At 40.7% G+C, this 22,896-nt stretch overlaps 1 protein-coding gene across 2 annotated transcripts in view; it reads left to right on the top strand.

Annotated features, from left to right (window-relative positions):
* Positions 1 to 22,896, top strand: part of cntn4 (contactin 4) — a 200,054-nt gene that overhangs the window by 79,756 nt on the left and 97,402 nt on the right. For both annotated transcript variants that reach the window (XM_023153751.2, XM_004567418.4), the window contains exon 5: positions 6,142 to 6,237. In XM_023153751.2, the coding sequence (XP_023009519.1) occupies positions 6,142 to 6,237 (96 nt within the window). The remainder of the gene's footprint in view (positions 1 to 6,141; positions 6,238 to 22,896) is intronic.

Genomic DNA, 22,896 nt, shown 5'->3' with positions numbered 1-22,896 from the left:
CAAATTCAGTACCTTAGATGTCTCTGGCTTTTGTTGACTTTGTTCTATAGGATCATATTTTGGGAAGGCTCGGATGCTTTTATCTAACCTTCTATCGTGTTTTTAGATGAAAGTAAATGGGGGGTTAATCCAAAAAAAAGAAGAAAAAAGATTCAGCTTTCGCCGTGAAATTTTGTATTATGCCCAATAATGCAAGCAGTGTTTAGGAGAAAACTGCGCGTCTATTTGCAGCTTTTTATTGTACCACCATTAATAAAAAAGACGTCTGTAGAAGCAAAATAATTAATTTCACAGAAGAGGCAAAGGGGAGAAAAAAAGCAGTGCAGATATTGCAGCTTTCATCAGTGATCTCTGATGAGCCACACCAGTCTGAGATAAAGCCCATTGGGAAGAAGGAAGTCGATTAGCCTTGCTACAACATTAATCACCTTTGAGTGACAGTTAAGAGATAACTAGGCAGTCAGTGTTCCCTTAAAAAACTGAAAAAAAGCAATAAAAATAAATCACCTAATTTAAGCTTTGAGTCCTGATTCAATTCTACACACATCATAAACCTCCAAGAAAGCGTCTTATATGGACATCTGCAGACATATTTGCCCTGCGTGCCTTTTTAAGCGCTTTTGGTCACCAACCAGCCAAAACCGGGTGCCGGCTTTTCACACTGTAGAAAAACTACGGGAATTTAGGAGGGCAGTGATTTGCTGTGTAAAAATGATTGTAGACAGCAACTTTGTCATCCCATTTGTGGATGTTCAGTTATCCATTTGTGTGGCAGATGTGTTTTTCACAGTAAAGAGCAGGACAAACAAGTGCATTAATCAAATAGGTGGATTTCTGTGCAAGTTCTTTAGGATTAAACTAATGTACAGTCACGAGCATAATAAAATATTTTATTATAAGATTTCTAAAATAATTGAGATGCTGGGTGCAGAAACCCAACCTCCAACAATATGAATGGTTTCATACAGTGCAAAGTATAAAGGAGTGGTGGTAGCAGATTATCTCTGAGGCTATATTATAATCACACTTTAAAATATAAAATTCTAATTCTAAATTTAATTATTAAGAATGTGTATGTGTAAAATTCGTGATTTTATGATGTAAAATCACAAATTTTTATTTTTAACTAGTTTAATTTATTGAGATATGTTGCAAGCTTGTGTTTTGTGTAGCATCTACCTTCTTAATATCTGTAGCCAGAACAAAATGAAGCATAATAATAATAACAACAATGTTGCACTCTGAAATGTTGTCAATTTGAGATTCGGTAAGACTATATTGGAGTTAGTACCTCAAAATGATTACTTTCCTGCACTACTCTGTGGTAGTTTAAGCCCTGCCTGCATTATAATAGTGCAGCTGAGTGTGGTGGTTCTAAAACTGTGGGGCTCGCTCTACTCGGGGGGTATAGAGCTATTTCACGGAGGAGCGCATGACCAGGATGAAAAAATGTGGAGTGGATTTGAGAAGTTGAATAAAACTGTTTCATGTGGGAACAATAAACTAACAGGAGTGCTTTGAGACTTGCAGCGCTGTCAAGCTTCAGGGTGCAAAATTACAAAAGACAGTGGAGAGTTTTCTGACAGGTAAGAAAGGGAAATAACAGACGATGCATATAACCACCACATCGATCAAAATAGAAGGCAAGGAAGTATGATGGATATCTCTATCTCAAGTTCAGTAAACAATAAGTCATTCTTTTATGTTTTAAACTTCGTCATAATGTTATTTCATTAAAATAACATTTTCCAATGAGTGGTAAATGTCGCCTTTTTTTCCTGGTGCCATGATGCGTAGCAGCCTGTTGTTGTTGTTTCTTCTTTTGTGACTTTATCGTCTGATAAAGTTTGTTTTTCTTGCTCAGTGTGACTTATGTGTCTGTCTCATGGAGCGTTGCAGAGAGACGTTGCCAAACTCCCGGTGTTCCTCAGTCTGACTGTGCTAGATGGCCGGAATTTTCAGGAGAGTAGAGACGTTAATCTGAGCAAGAAGAAATGTGCATGGGATGCACTAGTCGTCATTAAAAAGTGGTGTAATCCCACACGTTACTGTGAAGGAACATTTGTGTGGCATGAATAAGAAAAAACAAAGCCCGGAGGATCATCTGACACAGAGGATATGGCTAATTAATAGATCCCAACAACCCTGTGAACCTCTTACTGCTCTTGCTAACTTTGCTGCTGCAAGGACAAAAGCAGAAAGTCTTCATACCACCTGTCCTGTCAGATTGTTTGTTTTTTGGTTTAACCGAGCTCTTTCTTTAGTTTAAGCTTTTATGATATTATATTTATGTATTGAGCTGTTGTTTTGGGTGTTGTAACAGGAACTAACAACGTTTGAAAAAAAAAATACTTCATATTGTTACTGTGATTATTAGAGGTGGAGAAAAATCTGGGTGGATTATAGAAGGAGAGGTATGACAGAGACAAATCATGCACCGCTACCCTTCACAAGTAGCCGGCGTCTCTTACTCCATCAGTGAGTTTGTCTCCTAAAGTTCAGTGTCCTTCACAGTCAAACACTTGTGCTCCCCTCTACACAATCACAAACAGTCCCTGATAAAACAAACTGCAGCACCATGACTCAGTTCCTGCTGCAGCCGGTGGGCAGCAAGCGCTACGAGTGAGTCCTGCGGCCACGGCAGAGGCAGCATGAACGTCAGCCTCACTTTGTTATGCTTTCTCAGCAGCCGTCCGAGTCTACTGGACAGCATGTTTTTAAATGTGAAGTAATCCATAGTGTCCTCTGCATGTGTACACCAGGAAGCCCAAGATGCTTTTTCTCAGCTCCTCGACCTCAGGTACAAGTGCCCCAGAAGCACAGACAGGAAAACAAAAACAAAGTCCTGCTCTGGTTTTTGTTTTTTGCTCTCCACCAACACCACAGTGCAACTTTGCTTTAGCAGTTGTAGCCAAGAACAATGAGAAGACACTATATTAGATGTTGCATGTGTATTATTCAGGCAGAAACTGGTGCTGTTCTTTAAAATTGTAGCACTCTGCCAAATTATTCTGAATGACTTTACCCCATGTATTGATTCAGGTGTTTTCTTTTTCTGTCTCTCTAGTTTTAGTCAAGAATGCTGACTTTGGTTTTACATCCTTGAGGGAGACACATCCAATTTGACACTTAAAGGTCCAATCTGGCATTAATCTTTAGAAAAATATTAGGAATTGCTCTTTTAATAGGGCTTAAGACTCTCAGATCGCTATTAGTTAAAGCGTACTCTTGGGTTAAGAAGAGATTTATGTTTAAAGAAATAATTAAAGCCAGCCTCTTAATTGACTTGTTCTGTGGCCAATATGACATATATTAACTGACCTTATAGTCCTCTTCATAAATCACTGAGCCCGATAATTTTACATTTAGATCACTTGGAGCTGAACTAATCAGTAATCTCATTTGAGTGGATTGTTTGCAGTTTTGAGACGAGCAGGTCTGCAAAGACAGCGCTCGTGTCCGCGCCACCGCTCGAACTGACTTGACAATATTCTGCATATTGCAAGGTTAATTAAGGTTAATTAATCCAATTTGGAGAATATGTATGGATAAATCTGAGACAGTATATCAAGCCTCTTAATGTATTAATTCGCTGTCTGTCTTTTATTCGGTTCAGTAGCTAAAATCACATTTATGAATGATCTCTGACCTCAAACTGAATATTAAAAAAAAAACAAGAAGTGGAATAAAGGAAGCCAGAAGAAGCTGTTTAATTTAATTATGCTGCCAATTAACCTCTAAATATACGAGTAGCTCCATGTTTTCTTTGTACTTATTACAAGTATCTGTATTTAAATAGTTCCCTTAGGAATATATGTAGCACTCTTCAAACTGAGTTACCAGTGCAGACACTTAGTCTCTATGCAACGTGTGAATTACATTTACTGAGCTCTGTACATCATTAATGGAGCCAATTTGAAATGAACTGGTTCTTCTATAGCGCTTTTCTACTCTGTCTGAGTGCTCATTCATGCAAGCACTTCTCTATCTAACAGTCATAGTCCGATGGAGCACCTTGGGGTTCGTATCCTGCCCAGACTGGAGGGACTGAACCACCAACCTTCTGATTAGCAGATGATTTGCTCTGCATAAATCATCAGCAAATGTCAGATGTGGTTCTGACCTGCTATTGTTTCCATCAGCTGTCAAAGGAAAATATTTCAGTTTAACAGTACTTGTGGTGTCAAAGCCCTACTAGGAATAGCTTTGTGTGGTTCGGTGGTGGTAGGTTTGATGAATGAAAGGTAACCTGATTACCACCAGAGCTATTAAAATCCCTCATGTGTGACCTGCCACGGCAACCCTCTCTGCTTAGCAGCGAGGCTTCAGATTGCTGTCTGGCTCATATTAGTGTGGGTGTGTGTCTTTATTGATTTCAGTGCTTAGTTATAGTTTTTTTTTTTCATCATGTATTCAGCTCAAGCTTAACTTACATTCATTATTCGCAACATACAATTACCAGTGCAGGTTACAGGGAGCAATAATAGGCCTCATTCTTTTCATTTCCACCTTATCTTAAGTGTGTCCCCTCAAGTATGCAAAAGAAATAAATCCAGCAAAAAGAAATTAAGCAACAGACACACACACACACACACACACACACACACACACACACACACACACACACGAGTGAGTGCTTCCTTCCATCGACCTATCTTTGTGTGATTAACAGGGGTGTGTCGAAAGAAGTGACATAAGGTGGCCCTCACCCCCCTTACCCACCATCACCCCCATCCACACACACACTCACAAAAGCAGCCAAATAACTGAATGCAGCTCCCTTCCTTTGAACAAAGGCACAATCTCTTCTCTTCTTTAAAGCAAACATATATTTATGTTCATGGGGCGACCATGGCTCAGGGGGTTGGGAAGCGTATCTGTAACCGGAAGGTCGCCGGTTCGATCCCCAGGCTCTCTGTCCTGGTCGTTGTGTTCTTGGGCAAGACACTTTACCCTACCGCCTACTGGTGATGGCCAGAGGGGCCGATGGTGCGACATGGCAGCCTCGCTTCTGTCAGTCTACCCCAGGGCAGCTGTGGCTACAACCGTAGCTGCCTCCACCAGTGTGTGAATGTGAGAGTGAATGAATAGTGGCATTGTAAAGCGCTTTGGGTGCCTTGAAAAAACAGTCCTAAGATTTTTGAGTTTGCATCCAAAACGTGTTCATAGTGCTGCAAACTTTGTCCGCTGTACTCACAAGACAATGCTTTTACCCAGTTGAAGGGGAGGCGTTGGAAAGTAATGCTAATGCTCAGTCCCCGAAGGGTTTTTCTTCTAAAATTCATCACAGTTTTTCATCCAGATTCTACTTTTTAATTCTTATTTCTAATTAATCACAGAGGGAGTTTGTCAGGTTTTTAACAATAATAAGTGAGAAATTTAATTCATTTGTCCTTTTAGTCATATCAAAGCATTTACACTTCCTATGACGACTTTGTATGATGTATAATAGTCAGGTACAACTTATCTGTCCTGTACTGATTTACGCTACCCGTGCGTCTTTTAAATCACTCATTGCTGTCTTCCTCCACCAAAACCCCCGTACTTGTGGCACCATCTCTGTGAATTTGGATATCGGCAGCACAGGCGCACGTGGGGGGGGGGATGATTTGGCTTGAGGCAAAGCCAAAGGCTGTTTACTGCCAAAAATGTTCAGTTTGTTGCTGCTGAAGGTTCAGGCAGTCTTTAAAGGTTTTTTCTGACTTACTCAAAATGTTCCGTACGTCATGTTTTTGTATATCATTTGCTTGGCACGGGGCTTCAGGTTTTTTGCAACAGCGTCTGACACGCTGTGAGTTTGAACTCTGGCCCTCAGAGTTTACAAGTACTGTATTTGACAGGATGAAGCATCAGTTCCTTCCCACAGTCTGAAGAAATATAGGCCATGAACTTTCTGGCGCTATGTGAGTGTGTGCTGTGTTTATGTCTGCGAGCTCTGTAATAAACAGGCAACCTGTTGTGAGCGTTTTCCCCACCTGCTGCTTTAGGTTGCGCACAATGTGACCTTGAAAAGAAGTAAGAAAAACAGTAATTTGTTCATGACAGCACCTTCATGTGTATGCTAATAAAATGTAACAGCCTCCAGCTTGTGGAATATTTTACTTACTGCTGTTTTCTTGTTTTGTTTTTTCTATTTTGCAGACTTGGAAAACTTCAAGACTCAGAGAAGAAGCTCTGTTTCAGTGCGTGAAGGTCAAGGAGTGGTTCTGCTCTGCGGCCCTCCTCCTCATTCTGGAGGTAAAAATAATAAGTTCTCTTGCTTTTTCTTTTTCTTTCAGTTGACTAGCGAGCATGTGTCTGTTTCACACTGAAAATTGGAAGTTATCTCACTGTGCAAAGTAACGATGACTGAAGCGCTTTCAGACGGAGCTCTTTGAGATGTACCTGTTTAACAGCGGCTTTCGCTAGGTAATCAACACCTTAAACCTGACGCTGTGGGGATGGAAAAATTTCCAAGCGATTCGTGCCTCGTGTAGGTGTGATCACTCTCGGCTGGGTCATGGGAAGTGGGACAGCCTCTCTGTTAGGAGCCTAAAGCTGAATGCGCTTTGATGAGAGGGTTATTTTTTGACTTCATTTCCATGGCAGTTAAAATAAACTATTGTGCAGCTCTATTTATTCAGCAACGTTTGCTCTCAAGCTCAAGGCAACGATACTCTGAATTTTATACGGTGTGAGAAGGTAGCATACAAATGATTTTGCTTTCTTGCTGAAAGCCAGATGAGAAGACCGTGCCAGACCGTGCAGTAGGTAAGCTTAGGCTGCCTTCTGAATTCAGGTGGGTTCGTTTAGATGTACTGATCTTGCTCAAGCAGTGACAAGATCATTCATATGGTTAGTTCAAACTGAGAGAAGAGTGTCTTGAATTACATGCACTATTCAGACATTTGAAAAGCTGTCCTTTTTCATCACAGAGCAGGCTGTGACCAGAGGAACTGATTACAATCACATTATTGGCCATCAGCCTAGATAACTCGGGAATGTGATACCTTATCCTTGAAGGAATTTCTTACAATTTGGCTGATGCAAGCAATTCAACTACAAAATGTGGAAATATTTCACAAAAACTAACTTTTTTTTAAAATATATGTCCAAAAGTTAAAGGTCAAATTCACTGTATTTTTATGAGGCCATTCAAAATTGAAACTAAATCTGAGTTTGAGAAATTTCTGACTGCGGCTACAACAACAACAACAACAACAACAATAATAATAATAATAATAATAATAATAATAATAATAATAATAATAATAATAAGCCTCGGTTATTTATATAATTTGTATTTGGACAATTTTATTAAAACACCAAAAGATAATTGAGGTAAACTCCTCAGTTAAAAATCAAGTTTTAAGCCAAGCTCTTCATTCCATTCGTCTAATTGCAGCAGATGTGTCCTTGTGCAGCTTCTTCAATTCACTTATTGGAAGTGCTAAATGCAACAGCTGCTTGGATTACATTCTCCCAGCTGACAGCTACCTAACAAATATCACTGATTCATACACTGGTCTGCTTAGTAAAAATGCTGCTCGCATTGAATTGATTGTAATTGTTTGCAGCTTGTATCCTTTTGGGGTTTTAACCGGTGAAAGCTTGGCAAGCTGTGGAGTAATTTGGAATTTTAGATTTACTTTCAAATAGCCGAGCTGACATGCCCGCGTTTGATTGTTCTCTATACTGTGAATAGTTGCTTCGCTGATTCTCTTCATATCTGCCGATTTGTGCTGAAGTAATCCAATTAGGTTGTGTTTTTTAAGACCAACAGGCACATGAAAAGCCCCCTCAAGACACTTGTCTCCTCACTAATAAACAGAGCCAATACAAGGTGTCAGTTAGAAGTCCATTTTAGTAAATTACATCTCTCTGTTGTAATAGAAGCTACCGCCGCTCTGTCATTCAGTTGGATAAACAGCCTTAATCATTTGTTGTTGCTGTGGTTCTTCTAACATTAAACATTTACGAGGACAAAACGTCTTCGGTTTATACCCTCTCATCTTGCCCCAGAGCCCTCGCACGTTTGAAACCTGCACGAGCGTGTTGGTTTGCATGACCTTTAATGAGAAATTCACTGCGATTATCTTCACCTGCCAGTCCATACTGAGTGTTAGCTCACAAAATTATTTTCAAGGCATTTTTCAAATCCCTCACTCAGACAAAAATATCAGACAGCAGACACTAAATCGGGATTCAACAGGCTTCCCCACAAATCCTGGCCAGGCTATTGGCTCCAAACACACACACACGATTACATGTTCTGCCAAGCTGCCCATCAGAGGAACAGCATATTCAAACTGGCAACAATGAAAAGCAATCAATCAGCAGGCAAAGAGCTAAGTGTTTTGCCAGTAGTGCTTTTCTTTGTTGACCCGATACGCTGCTTTGTTGCATCTGAAACGGCACGCTGCATGGCGGGTGACAGGGCGCACCGCTGCTACTCTGGCGCTTCGGCGTCATGCTAGGGTCAGAGTGAACATGCACGATAGGGCATCCTTTGACATAAAGCCTTGCAGTTAGGCAGCAAAATGTATCCTCTGAATGAATTCAAATTTAATTTGCCTGAAAGGAAGTGAGTGGCATAAAACATACTGAATTAAAATTAGTGAGCGCTCACCCTGAGAAATGACTAAATCTGTGCTTTGCTTAATGCTTGTGTGATTGTAATGCTTTGCTTGCTTGTTTGTAATTTGACAATTTTATTATTTATTTGTTTGTTTGTTTCTTGCCCTGTTTCCCTTTCTTTGCTTCACTTTAGTAGTTCCAGTTATTTTTACACCATTATAAAAAGGAGCGTACAAATACGCTTTAGCTCCTGGTGGTGTTCTTTTGTCTCTGCTCTTGTCATCAGAATCTAAAGCTAACAATTTATTCATCCTAAGATCTGTGAACTTTGTTTCTATTGCTTATTCGTTTCTCGCTATCTGTTAGTTTACTGAGTCACAAACCACATACACCAGCCTGATGATTTATTTCCACAGCAGAGCGCATGATGTGTATTAATACACTTCTGAAAATAGGACCCAATAAATACCAGGCACTTTGTTTATTCCTTAAAACTGCAAGTCGCTTTACTTTTCCACAAAGCTTCTGGAACAGTGAAACTATGAATTTAAGACTGGTTTTGAGGCGTTTTTTGTTTTTTCACTAGTAACCAAGCCAGGGGACGGAGAAGACAAATCACAGGGGCCCTATACTTTTCACACACACAGATATGCACACATTTGTGTATTTCACAAATTCTACATGAAATAGTTTTGCCATTTTTTCCACTTTTAGCTGGTTTAAACATACAGTATGCAACTTTATTCACAATAGCGAATGGAGACATGAACTATTTGGACAAATGTCTTTATTTTTTAATTCAGGTGTTTTCACATGCAGTGTCACATGTGTAAAATCAAGGAGCCAGCCATGCAGTCTGACTTTGCAAACATTTGTGAAAGAAGGGGTTGTTCAAAAGCAGCGGTCCCCAACCTTTTTTGCCTTTAAGGTGTCGCTGATAAATACAACAAAACCAGTACTGGTACCAAAAAAACGAAGATTTATTCATAACACACGGGAAAAGACCCAGGGAAACCGAGTTAACGATAAAAATGATTTAAAAAAGTAACGATTAAAAACCCTGAAAACCATAAATTTCAGACCTGAGCCTCAACTCTCGCGGCCCGGTACCAAACAACTCACGGACCGGTACCGGGGTTGGAGGCCGCTGTTCTAAAGAACAGACTGAATCTGAGTGTGGTACTGTAAGAGGATGCCACTGTTGTAACAAGTGAGTGTGTGAATTTTCTTCCCTTCTAGAGTATTTTAAGTGTTATTGCAAAATCGAAATCCCAACAACTCAGCCACCAAGTAACAGATCACATAAAGTTAAAGAGTTCCAGACCTCTTCTGGCATTAACATCAGCACAAAATCTGTGTGCTGGGAGCTTCATGGCATGGGTGGTACTCCCATAGGTGAAGGCAGCTTGTTTCCATATCATTTAACTTGAAAAAATGAGACAAACAACAACTAAAAGCCTGTGGCTTGTCATCTTTATGAATAAGAATTGAAATCTGAGTGTCTGTAGTCGGCTCTGAGCTTCAACAGAGAGCTAACGTTAGCTTAAGTTTGCTTCATTTACAAAGGTGTCACTAACAAAAATGGGTTCTCTGAGGGTACACAGAGCATAATAAGTATAATTAAATAAACAATTAATTTCAAAAGATGTGTGAAATGTTGCCAAGCTGTTAAGACATAGCAAGTATTCAGAACTCATTAAACAAACCATGCTACCTAAATACAATCCTCCAGTTCATGCGAGGGAATGTTTTGATGAATATCACTGCTCGTGTGATTAGAAACACTATGCTGGACAACAGTAAAAAGCTGCAGAGCCTCGGTTGAAAAGCTTTTACATGCTCTACTAGAGACATGAATTCAGGAAGCAGCTCAGTCATCAATCTCAGTTGTGTCCTTGTTTTATTGCAAATCTGTTTGGCGTGTCAAAAGATACGCAATGGTGTGTGTTTTCTCATAAATTCACAGAAACAAGATGACTAATGAGGAAAAGGCCATGCATCCAGGATGTGAAGACATTTTTTTCAATCTGCAGGCAGCCTGAAAGGAGACTCAGAATGATAACAACAGAACACAGGTTTATATTCAGGAAACAGTATTTTTCTCTTTTCTGAGGGTGTAAGAGAGGCCGCTAACCTGGCAGTTTTCAATTGGTCAAAATACATGTTTGAAATCTGTGTTGTGTTTGTTTCTGAATGCGACACCAGGGGCCTGTTCTTCGTACCGCGCTAAGTGAGTTAGCTGGATGAGATTGTTGACGATTTCGCGTGATCTTGGATCGTTCGGTTCCCCGAAGCCCATCCGGGACTTGCTGTCATAGCAACAGAGCCGTAAGCGTAAACCTGCTGGGGAGCAGGTTTACTTTATGTAAACAGGATTAGATCGCGGCCACGCAGGTATGTCCGCGTCATTCATACGAAAGCAACAGCGATATTCCACCACTGTTTCACCATAAATAAATAACATCAATGTAACTAAAGATAATGCAGCACCTGATCCATTTATTGATTTCACACAGATACATACAGGTCATTTCCTAAAAAAGGGAAATGTACTATTAACATTCTATTACATGTATGTGATTATTACAGATTTAATTCATATTTCAGAGTAGCAATTGTAAATTACTTCATGTAATCAAGATGAGAGACCACGGCTATAAAAGCGAAGGTGGATTTGGGAAGTCTGTCGCAGCCATATCCTGTCCGTTTACGCGAGCAACCCATTGCGGAAGGTGCAAGATTGATAAGGAGAGTCCTCAGAATTCAGCGTATATTGCGGGACAGACAGGATCCTTTAGCTCAGCGCGACAGTGTGCTCATAGAGAGATATCGATTTTCCCGTGAGGGTATTATTTACTTAACCAACTTGTTGACGAGGGGGTGCAGGACCACCACCTGTCTTTTGTTGCTCTGCCCTTTTCTTGGTTGCTGTTATAAACAAACAGATTATTCCAGGGTCTCTTTCCAAGAGACTAAAAGCAATATAAGTGATAAATATTACCATTCTGTAGAATATTCTTATATTTCACTTTTACCTGTTCCCATGTTCTAGTGGGTCCTGTTGTGGCTCTAATGTGAAAGAGGATAAAATATAACATATTATAATATAATGTAATATAATATTGGATAATATAGTGTAATATAATAAATCTACCCTACCGCCTACTGGTGTTGGCCAGAGGGGCCGATGGCGCGATATGGCAGCCTGGCTTCTGTCAGTCTGCCCCAGGGCAGCTGTGGCTACAACCGTAGCTGCTTCCACCAGTGTGTGAATGTGAGAGTGAATGAATAGTGGCATTGTAAAGCGCTTTGGGTGCCTTGAAAAGCGTTATATCAATCCACTCCATTATTATTGTTATTATTAAATTACTTACGAGTTTAATTTGTCAGCAACTTTCTGCCAGCCCTCTCTCCTTGCTTTTGCAGCCTTTGCAGTGTTCCCTTGCGTTCTGATTAAACTCTGAAACTCCTGAAATCCCTCACTCAAGAGTTCTTGCTCTGCTGCCGAAAAATACCGAGCCGAGCGCGCTCTGTCGACATTTTCGCCGACCAATCAGAGGGTTGCCGATCAATGTTTCTACTATCGATGCGTAGCCCCTTTTACGCCCAGTGATCTCACATTACTGCGTCCAGCTGTACTAATCGTCAACAGCAGGTGTGTTCGGGGAACCGGATTAGCGCGCTCACGGTTAGCGCGATGGTTTGGTCTTGGATGTTTCATTTGATCTTGGATGTAGTAAGCGACGTACGAAGCACAGGGCCCAGGCTGACATCTTGTAAGCTTGACAGCATTTCAAGGTTTGTTTGAAAGCAATCCTTCTGAATAGAAAGAATATTAGACAGTTTCATCCAGTTGCTTTCAGCAACGAGCTAACCCTGTCCCAAACCCCGAAGAGTTATATGAAAAGTTGATAATGACACACATTCTCTGCTTGTTGTGGTGCACTGGTAGACTGGGGGGGGAATCATTTTCAGTCGTGTGCAGTCAAGTTTTATAATGCTCCTTTGGCACAGAGAGGATGAATCACAATGTGGCATCGGTAGAGTGACAGTCAATAACAGGACAATAATGACTGTCGAGCCACCTAAGCCACCTTCCTTCCCTGACAAGGACCTCATTGCATTTTAATCAAATTCTGCATGTGGGTGGTACTTGCAAGGAAAACCTCTGCACATCCCTATTCAGTGCCATATGTTTGCAGATCTTCCCATGGAGTTAGGACCCTCTGTGTAAGCCCAAGGCTCTGGTGGGTTTCCACCTGCCAGAGGGGGTTCTCAGAGGGCACATTATGTGTGGCAGACAGCTGTCCTGCCCGCTGTAAGCAGCATGGAGTCACCCATGCAGAAAGATGCGTTCGGACACAAGAAGTAGATGGGGATGGTGATAGAGAGAATGATTTCAAAGGAACAGAAAATTAAGGGAATGTGCTGGAAGGGAAGCACATATCTGCTGTATGTAAACCAGGATTAGATCGGATGTGTGCATGTGTATCTTTAGGGGGGGGGGGGGTTGGTCAGCACATCTCTTTGTGCTATATCTACAGTAAACAGACACATAACTGTGTGGTGATAACAGCAACATGTGTGTTTGTGATAAGCATGACGTGTAACCTGCATATTATGGAAGCAAATATCATAAGCAGCATGCACAGCAGCTGCCTAGATTGATTACTGGTGACAATACAAACTATGATTAATGACACCGTAATGACAGATAAACAGGGATTGCGTCACTAACTATAATACAGATGACAAGGTAATATTAGGACTTACTAAAATCTATTAGATAAGGGTGTAACTATTCTGCAACCTTGCTCAGGTGATGATACAGTTGTGCATATTATCATGTGGTGATTTTGTCTTCCCTTATTGTGTTATCCTAGTTTATGCTAGTCGTGATGTAGGCGGTGTCCAGATTCATGGGCTGCATCCTCCTGAGGCCGCATTTGTAGACTGATTACGTCACAACGACGCAACGAAGGCTGTCCAAATTCGTAGACTCCGACAAATGCAGCCGACAAATGCGTCCTCCTTTTCCCCGAATTTGAAGGATGGGTCAGGTGTGTCCTTCGTGGCCTACCATATCCCAGAATTCATAGCGCGGCACAGCCAATTTCAATTTCCAACAATGGCGGCCGCTACTAAGTTTTAATATTACTTTTATTGTTCTTTCTGGGTCAAAAAATAAACTTTTAAGATATTTTCAGGCGAGAATGTAGCTGTGTAAACGTCAAATATCTGCTCGGTTTATCAAGACATCGCATGTCTGGAAAATTGGTTCGACGTTTTCGGAGACGTCTGTTACCCACCAGCTCGATAGCTAGCCGGGGCGATGACAGCGAACTCCCCGTACATCTGGCCTTCGGAGGACCCGGCCCACTTAGACCGCAAAGGCCGGGTCCTCAGGAGGATGCAGCCATGCATTTGGACACACCTGTAAGGAGTTATTGTCTGGTCATTCAGGTGAGGAGAGCTGGAAATATATGAAAATACTGAAGTTTATTTTTCATTTATGATCAAATTATGATTGAGTGAGCATTTAGTTTTTTTCTGACCATACTATTCTACTTTCTTTTAACCTATTATACAGAAAATATTATTATTACTGACATTAAAACATCACAGATATTAAACTGCTCAGCCAAGAAAAACATAAAGATTTATAAACTTAAATAAGATTAAAGTACGTCACGTGAAATTAACATAGCATGTCCAATGATAGCTGTCTGAAGTTGTCAACCTGTTTTAGGTTTTCTGTTGGTATATTGATCAGTCGCCTGGCAACAGTATTCAAATAGCAGCTCAACTATCCTTCTGCTTGTCAAAAATAAGATATTTAAATTCCTTCTGAAGGTGCACTTTGATAAAGGCTATATGAAGTTTTAATCTCTTCATGCAGCATGAGGAGCGACATGTTTATTTCGTGGTATTTGTTGACTCATACTTAGTAGTTTCTCTTTTTTTCCCATCAGGGATTATTCTGCTCTTAATCTGATTAGCAGCTGACACATTTCAATCTCCATGAGTAATCTCCTTTCACAATCCCGTATTCAATCATATTTCTCCCTCTTCATCTGTCTGGAAACTTCAGCTCTCTGAAATAATATCGCATGTCACTGTCACACCGTCCATGGCTGAGCCAACAGAGCCTCTTCTGCAAACCCTTCTGGTTTTGAGATAATCTAGCAGTTACCTCATGCCGAAGAAGAAACTTTGTAGACAAGCAACCAACAACATGACAGTGGCATGAAATGGGATATTTTTCTGAGAGTGACACTCGGGAGTTGATTGGAGTTTCAAATCACGTATGAAAAGGTCACAGAGGAGTCTGAACAGAGAACGCACACATTTCCCAAAAGACATGTGTGAGTGACATGTTTCCTCAATCTCCTTTAAGCTTCTTAAAGTTTACACTAGTTGTTGTTATGGTTGTGTTTGGAGTGCACGCACGCCTGTGTGTGCGGTATAAAAGCATTAAAAAGAGGGTAATTCACAGCCTCACACAAATATACGTTCATGTCATTCCATGTATAAAGACCATTTCCTTTTTCCTTTTCTTTGTGGGGTTTTTTTAATGGCGTGTAAGCGACTGCGTCCCCTCTGCCAGGCTGCAGTCACATGGCATGTCCTTGGGCTCCACTGTGCTGCCACATAAACACAAATCCCTCAGTGCCTGTGGGGATTTCATCCCAGAAGAAATGCGCTGTCACCTGCTGTGCAAGGGGAAAATAACAATTGTCGAAAACATGACAGCTCCGTCCACACACCTAGCTTGCCTAGCAGAGCATTGGACAGCAGTTGTAAGTTGAATTCATAGCACTTTTATAGCTGGCTTGCCATCACAGGCCTTTAACTGCTTCTGGTGCTGCATAGAATTCAGCTCACTTAGTGGGATTGTGCACAGATCTGTGCACACTCAGTTAAGTCATACCCTAGAAAATCCTCTCATGTGTTGAAAGAGTTCAAGTTATAGAAGACCTGGTTACCATCTTTAGTTCAAAGATAAGACTAATTCATTATTTTCTTGAATGCATTTCAAAGTGTGATTATCAACTTTTACCAAACCATACATTAATAAAGATTTTTGATTCACAGTGATATAAATCAGAGAAACTTACCCGACGATTCACATTCGAGAAATGAAAAAATATTTTCTCAGTGGTTCACTGGTATGACAAATAGTACAGAAACGGCCCTTTAGTAACAGCATCAAAGTGGAAACAAAACTACAATACAGACTTCAGCTCTGTAAAGTTTGCCTGCTGACCGATGTGGGGGAGTCGTACTGCATTTGCGAAGCATTTTGTGACTCCAGAGGGAGCCTCGCAAAGCCTGAAATAATGCCTCAAATGATGCTGGCCAACCCAGAAGAAGAAGACAAGACTGAAAATGAAAGAACAGCGAGAGCAAACCAGACCTCCGCAGCCCACACTTTGAGGCTTGCTGCTTTAGCAACTTTCAGTATAACAAACCTGCATCTTAAACTGACCTGTCAGGGGTTGAGTTGTATTGTAGGAAATGTAGGCATTATATCTTTGCATAAAAGAAGAATGAATGGAACAAGTATATTTGTTGCATCAATTCTGATTTTTTTGAGACTTTACATCGTGACACAATGCTAAAAGAATGCAAAGCTGCGTCAGTGGTGGACACTCAGGGGGAGGTTTGCTGTGGCTCTTGGGCAAATATTTTTTACACATTATTTTCCTCACGGTAAAGGGCCGGCTTCATCTGTGGCAACAGAGAGTGTCTCACGAGTGCAGGACTACTGGGGATTTATTGTGTCCCGTACGTCCCGCTGTGATCTCTTTTTACCTGTTGAAAGAATGATGCAAGCTGACGCCTGTGCTAACGCAGCATCGGGTAGATGTTGCGTGGATATTGCAATCTTGTTCATCTCCTTCAGGGAACAGAGGTTATAGTCAAAACAGATTTCTCAGAGGCACACGTCTCCTTTTGTTTTCGTGCATTTCAAAGTCAGTTACAGGTGGGGCTGGGTATCAAAGGTTAAACTGCTGGTGATGTTGTTCTTAGACTCATCGATGATCTTTGCTCCAGCTTGCCGCTGCTGCACTTTGCGCGGTTTACATGTTCAAGGTGATGTAATTAGAAAAGACATTCAGTTTAGACTGTATCACACTGTGTAGATTTTAATTATATTCATGCAAGATTTCAATGTTTCCTCACATCATTGTGTTTGCTTAATTTATTCCTGTTCTTATATTCATGTTACATCACAAACAGGGCACTGCAGAGATCGTGAAGTGTCTCACAATTTACGAGCAATGTGACATTTCACAGATTAGAGAGAAATATTAATGCCAGGATGACAAACTCCACTGTGAGTGTCTGAGAATAGAAAGTAAAGCAGGTAGGTCACATGTTATGATGCCCAATAAAAATTACATGGAAAAAAGACAGGGGTCACATGTTTTCTGCACATGTGCACATGCTGTTTAATCACTACACTTGTAATCGTCCTTTATTTAGTCAACAGTAGGTGAGAAAAGCAAAACAGAGGGAAAAGGAAATGCATATCCAACACATTAGAGCAACACATACATAGAATCCATCTAATTATCAGTTTGTGTCATGCAATGTATACACAGCCGGCGTTGATGGGAATTTGACCCCTATGTAAAATCCTTCCAAACACTGTGCTACTTGTGCACATCAGAAAGAGCATTTCTCGTTCTTTGTTGGCATTTTCAGATGTTTTAGGAAATTTGGACAAATGACTACAACCGTTTACAATTTGCAAGTTATCACATGCAGAGTAGTCTGCCTTGTTGCAAAACAGCAAGCAGGCAAAAGTCCACAGCTGTAAGTCCTGAGTTTGAGTATTGTAAAACATATTTATAGATCTTGAGCACAGCAGCGTTGCAGCAATTTGCGAGCATGGAGGAACCTGCTCAAATAAACATTTTACGGGTGCGGCAACCCCCCCGTGGAAGAGGAAGGGGAGTGAGAATGTATGGCAGTGAAGCAAAGAGAAGAGAAGAAAGAAACGAAACATGAACATGGAGGATGTGGCGTGCACGCCTGTTCTTCTGTTCTCAGCTTGTAAGAGAGAGCATCAGGTGTGAAGCTAATGAGAGTCTGTGGCAGCAGAATGTCCAGTGATTCCCTGCAACACTTGGTTGCCGTAGTACACATACAGTACTGTGCAGACAGCAGGGCTGAGGTCCAGGTGTAAATGATCAAGCCACCTCTTGTTTCTTTATATTTTGTGAGGATCATGGGATATGGGTGGAGTGAGGAAACCTGAACATGATAGAAGACAAAAACATTCAAATTAGTTTGAAAGTGCATATTTGGTATAGAAGGAAATTCATTTACTTAGTAAACACAAGATGAGCAGAAATTTGGGGCCACACTGTGTTTGTTTACAATTAAGAGGTAAGCTACAGGTATTACAGGTATTATTCTTCAACACAGCCTGAGCTCTCTTAGACAAGCTTTGATGTGTGTGTTTTTTTAAGGATCCTTCTTCAAGGACACTCAAAGCTCTTCCTTGGATGTTGGGTGCTTTTTGTTGCGTTCTCTCTCAAGATGATCCCACACAATAATGCTTCAATAATGTTGAGGTCTGGGCTCTCGGGATGCCGATCAATGACTGAAAGTGTTCTGTTGAGTGTTTTCCTATCCAGGTATGCTTTTAGTGCATTAGCAGGCTGTTTGGGATCATTGTCACGCTTTAAAATGAAGCCGTCGCTAAATAGACACTTTCCAGATGGTACGGCATGATGGGTCAAAATCTGTTTACAGTTTTTCTGTGTTCGTAACTAAAGATCACTTTAAAGAATAACCAGAAATTCTGGCTTCTTGGAATCAAAATATAAAGAAATGAGTGCAGAGCTGTAGGATTTCAGTTTCCACAGTTTCTGTCTGTGTAATGTGACCATTGGTTCAAAGTTCAGCTGGTTGTCTTGACTGCTCTGCCAACATGTGATTTGCATTTACCAGCAGTCAAACCTGTGTACCTAACAAAGTGGCCAGTGAGTGAACATTCAAGATACTTTATGTAACCGGAGCATGTTATAGCAGCCGGCCGTCAGCTACAAAGTGATGCAACAACAAGCAAATCTCATTATATGTTAAATGAATAGATGCACATTGAATAAACTATTAAAGGTTTAGTGGATCTTAACTTGAGTCATAGTATTTTTTTCCAACTAAATGAAAAATAATTAAATTTAGGTTGAGGAAAATGTGATGACTGTAGGACTCGTGATATATGAACTATGAGTGTCTTGAATCTGTAATACGAGAAGACCTGGCTTCCAAAACCACATCAAACAACAAGGACCTGAGCAGGAGCCGCGATTGTTTTCCGCTGCGTGTCTTCCAACGTGACCACTGTCATCAAACATGCTACCTGCACTTACAATCAGCCATAGGAAGACAGGGAAATGGGGGCTGAGTGCAGAATCAGGCACGACACACCCTGCCAGACCAGACTGCAGCACAAAGGCAGAGTGAGGTGCTGCCTCCACACTGCCTCCACACGTTTGCTCCCCAGCTGACAGGCCAGTGTCAGAGCATGGCAGGAATCTATGGTAATTGCTTTCTGCAGAGTTCAAGGAAGGAGAATGGATTAACACAACCTGGTTACAGCGCCGGCTTCTTTTTAGACCGAGCCGCCGCTGCGATGTTTGTTTCTCCCAAATGTGCAGTCCGGTTCCCCTTCGGTCTGTCAGTGTGGATCAGAGGAAACAAGAAGGGCTGAGAGGCTGTCTGTCTTTTTCAAACCAGACCGCATTAATGGGCTGCCAGTGTGACCCAACCGCGCTCTTTGTACTGCACGACTACTGTGTTTAGTCGTGGACTTAATGCTGCTGACCTCTATTTTCTAATGGGGGGAGACCTTTAAGGGGCACTCAAGACTGAAATCACTTGTGTCTATTCCAAGAGTAGTTGTGTCTGTGTGTGTGTGTGTGTCTTTTGTCCTGTTTTTCCTCCCACCTGAGGCTTCGAGAGCGCTGAGCATGTGCATCCTGTCCGGTCCTGTAAAGGAAACAGTGGATCAGAGGATTCTCGGAGCCTGGAGCAGATATGGGAGTACTGCACTCAGTTACACAACGTGGGATGACAGTAGTCTAACAGTGGAAGGCGTCTCTCGAGTTTCTTTTATTTTTGCTTGTCTGTGTGCTGAAGATGCTCTCCTAAATCACCGAGCACGTAGATTCTAACAGGAATAAATTGTACGTTTGTTTTCGGGGGCTTTCCTCGTGTGGGTTGTGCAGCCGTGTTGTTTTGCTGCATGCGCCCTCCTCTCATCAGCTCATGAAGTACTTTAGAAAAAAATTAGATCATGTTGTACTAGCTCAGTGTGTGTTTTTTGGTTTTTTTTACCCAGTTTGACACATACCCAGCAACCCCTCCTACTCAGTATGTAATACCGTGTGCGTGACGCTTGTAATCAGAGAATTATTCATCCTGGAAAAGGACAACTGTGTGCTGTTTTGTTGTAAATTTTTGCCTTCTGTTTTTTTGCAGTATGCTCACATCCCACAGCTTTGTAATTGGGCAATTAAAAATGCATCTTGTTGTCACAGCGTGCCCTTACATCTATTATTGATATGAAGTGATGAGGCTACTGGTGCTGATCATACATTATGATGCCAAACCATACTGATGTAACAGTAAAACTCCTCAAGTCTTTCTTTATTGACAGATGGGTGCTTTGTTTTCTGGCAAAAAAAAAGAGAGCGAGATCTTTGGTCGTTCGTGCTTGTTGTAAATATTGTCGTCTGTGTTCAAATTAATATGAATTGCTTTTAGCGGATAAGCACACAACACTCCCGCCTCCACCCCCACCCCCAGGGACAGTGTCAGTGCAGGCTTGGGGCAACAGCAGGAGGATGAGAAGCAGGCCGGGGCCTGTGTTGTGGAGAAATTAATCACATTACACGAAACCAAAAACATGGCTACCTTTTTTTTTAGCGACTGGCTGACGTCACTGAATTTAACAGCCGTTGCATTTATTTATTTTTATACATTTATTTATAAATTTATTTATAAATTTATTTACTCCTCTGCAAATTTGTTCAGTTTTCATTTGCTGCATGTCCTTTTTCTACCTCAAATCAGCTGTTAGCACAAGTGCACATGCCTTTCATTTCACTGGAGTTTCACTGGACAAAGCCTTAATAGAAAATTGAATGCATTTCTAATGACTTGGTTTGAAGCATAGCTGTGAGTGGCAGAATTCATTATGCATACGTCTTTTGATGGCTGTGTTTTTTTCACTGTATATGGAAACTAAAGGGCTGCTGCAATAAAGACCCAGACGCAGACTCGTTGAATAAGAAGCACTTGAACTCAATCTCTGGGCAGTATTTACTTTTAAAGGAGTAGTATTGCATTTTCTATATTTTATTTTTTTTATCATAAGTTTATTTTGTTTGCCTAAAAGGATATTATACCTTTCTGGGAACATTGTATATGTATCCAAATTATTATGTATTCAAATGGCTATAGCCTTTTATATACATAACAATTTTACAATTACTGTAATGTGCATATAGTCAATAAATATTATTAATAATACAATTAATAAGGTGTTATTTAGAATTCTCAAATACTTATATGTTATCAATACAAACAATGGCAGTGACAATCACAGGTTTAAATGGCTCTAGATAGTATTACTGTCACTTTGACCTTCAAATCAAGCTCGTGACCTTGAAGCACAGGTCAAAGGTCAAATGTAACATGATATTTTAAATCCTTATACCATACTTTCTGCATGTTGTATATGACAATGCACACTATATAGGAATCATAGTTTCTAAGTTACAAGGCTTAGAAACCTGACAAATTTTAGTGAAATTTTATTTGATTACTAACACGACCCCACGCTACATCCCTACACAGTTTTAACAGAATTCATAAACTAGTTTTTGAGCTATCATGTTTCAAAGACATGCTCGCGCATACACGCTACCAAAGCCTAACCTTGGTAGATATAATTAAAACAACTGGGAAAAAAAACTTTACTCAGGCAAGTAGAAAATTCAAAAACCCAAACCAAACCAGAAGACACGTGAGGGAAGACAGCAGTACAGTGTGACAAACAAATGCAAACATAATGATTAGGAAGATGGCAAATGTGTGTTACATTGTAACCTTGGTTCTCTGATTGAGAGACTATCTCACCACTACATACATATGGAATACATAATGTAGTGGAGAGCTACAATAGAACACCAACTATGAGACACAAGATGACGAGACAGAGGAACAAGAGAAAAGAAACAGGAGCTACCAAAATAAGACAGGACGTAACAAAATGAGGGAACATGGAGGTGTAGGCTTAACAACACAGTGAACAGAGGAGAGCAGGAAAACTGAAACTCGTGAAATTAAGTCTAAGTTTTATTACAAGTTACAAAAGGAGACGCAAAAATGAAGTTGAGAATAAAACATGGAAAACAAAACAGGAGGAAGAAGCTAAGATTTCAAGGTAGCTGCGTATCTTAGAGGGCAAATATGTGTATGTTTCCAAGCAGTGAAAGTACATCTTTGCATAGTTGTTGTACTGCAGATGCTTTGTGTTTCACTCGATACAGAACAACATTATGTAAACTATTAACCATATGCTTTTTAAAGGTTTTTCTTCTTTTTGTTTATTTAGGCCAAATGAAAAAAGTGCTGTCATCATCAAAGTTTTTACCCAGTCAAATGAGTTTATATGACACATGAAGTCATTTCATGTTACAGAAACAGTTGCTGTTGATTTAATGCAAATTAAATTAAATTAAATCTGCAGTATCATTTCTCAAAATAAAGATGCTGAAAAAGGATTGTAGTGTTCCAAGTGTCATGGACTCCTGCACTATGATTTGTGACAGAAAGATTCTCCTTCAAGATGTTAAGTTAGTGGCGCTGGCTGTTATGTGTGCAATGTGTTTTTATAGCTGAGCAGTAAGTTTAGCTAGCAGCCGGCCACCATGACTGAGGCTGCTGTGGCACGAGAGACATCTGGCCAGTGTTCCTGTTCAGTTACTCTGTCAGTGCTAAATGAAGCAGTGATCCTGAAGCTATATGGTGCTTGACACACAGTTCCTACTAAGAACTGAGCTTGGCTGCTTAATTACACTCAACATCTTTTGACTGACACAGGACCACAGTGACTCCCTAAAATCCCTCAAGTTAATTTATATGGCACCAAATCACAATAACAGTTGCATCAAGGCATCCTGCAGTACATGGGAAAGATTAAGACCTACAGTAATACAGAGAAATCCCCAACAATTCGTGCACCCCCTATGAGCACGTGCTTGGCGATAGTAGGAAGGAAAAACACCTTTTAACAGGAAGAAACCTCCAGCAGAA

Source organism: Maylandia zebra, linkage group LG5, assembly GCF_041146795.1.
Source record: "Maylandia zebra isolate NMK-2024a linkage group LG5, Mzebra_GT3a, whole genome shotgun sequence".
NCBI lineage: Eukaryota > Metazoa > Chordata > Actinopteri > Cichliformes > Cichlidae > Maylandia > Maylandia zebra.
The sequence above is the reverse complement of the archived record's forward strand: the minus strand, read 5'-3'. Positions and strand labels throughout refer to the sequence as shown.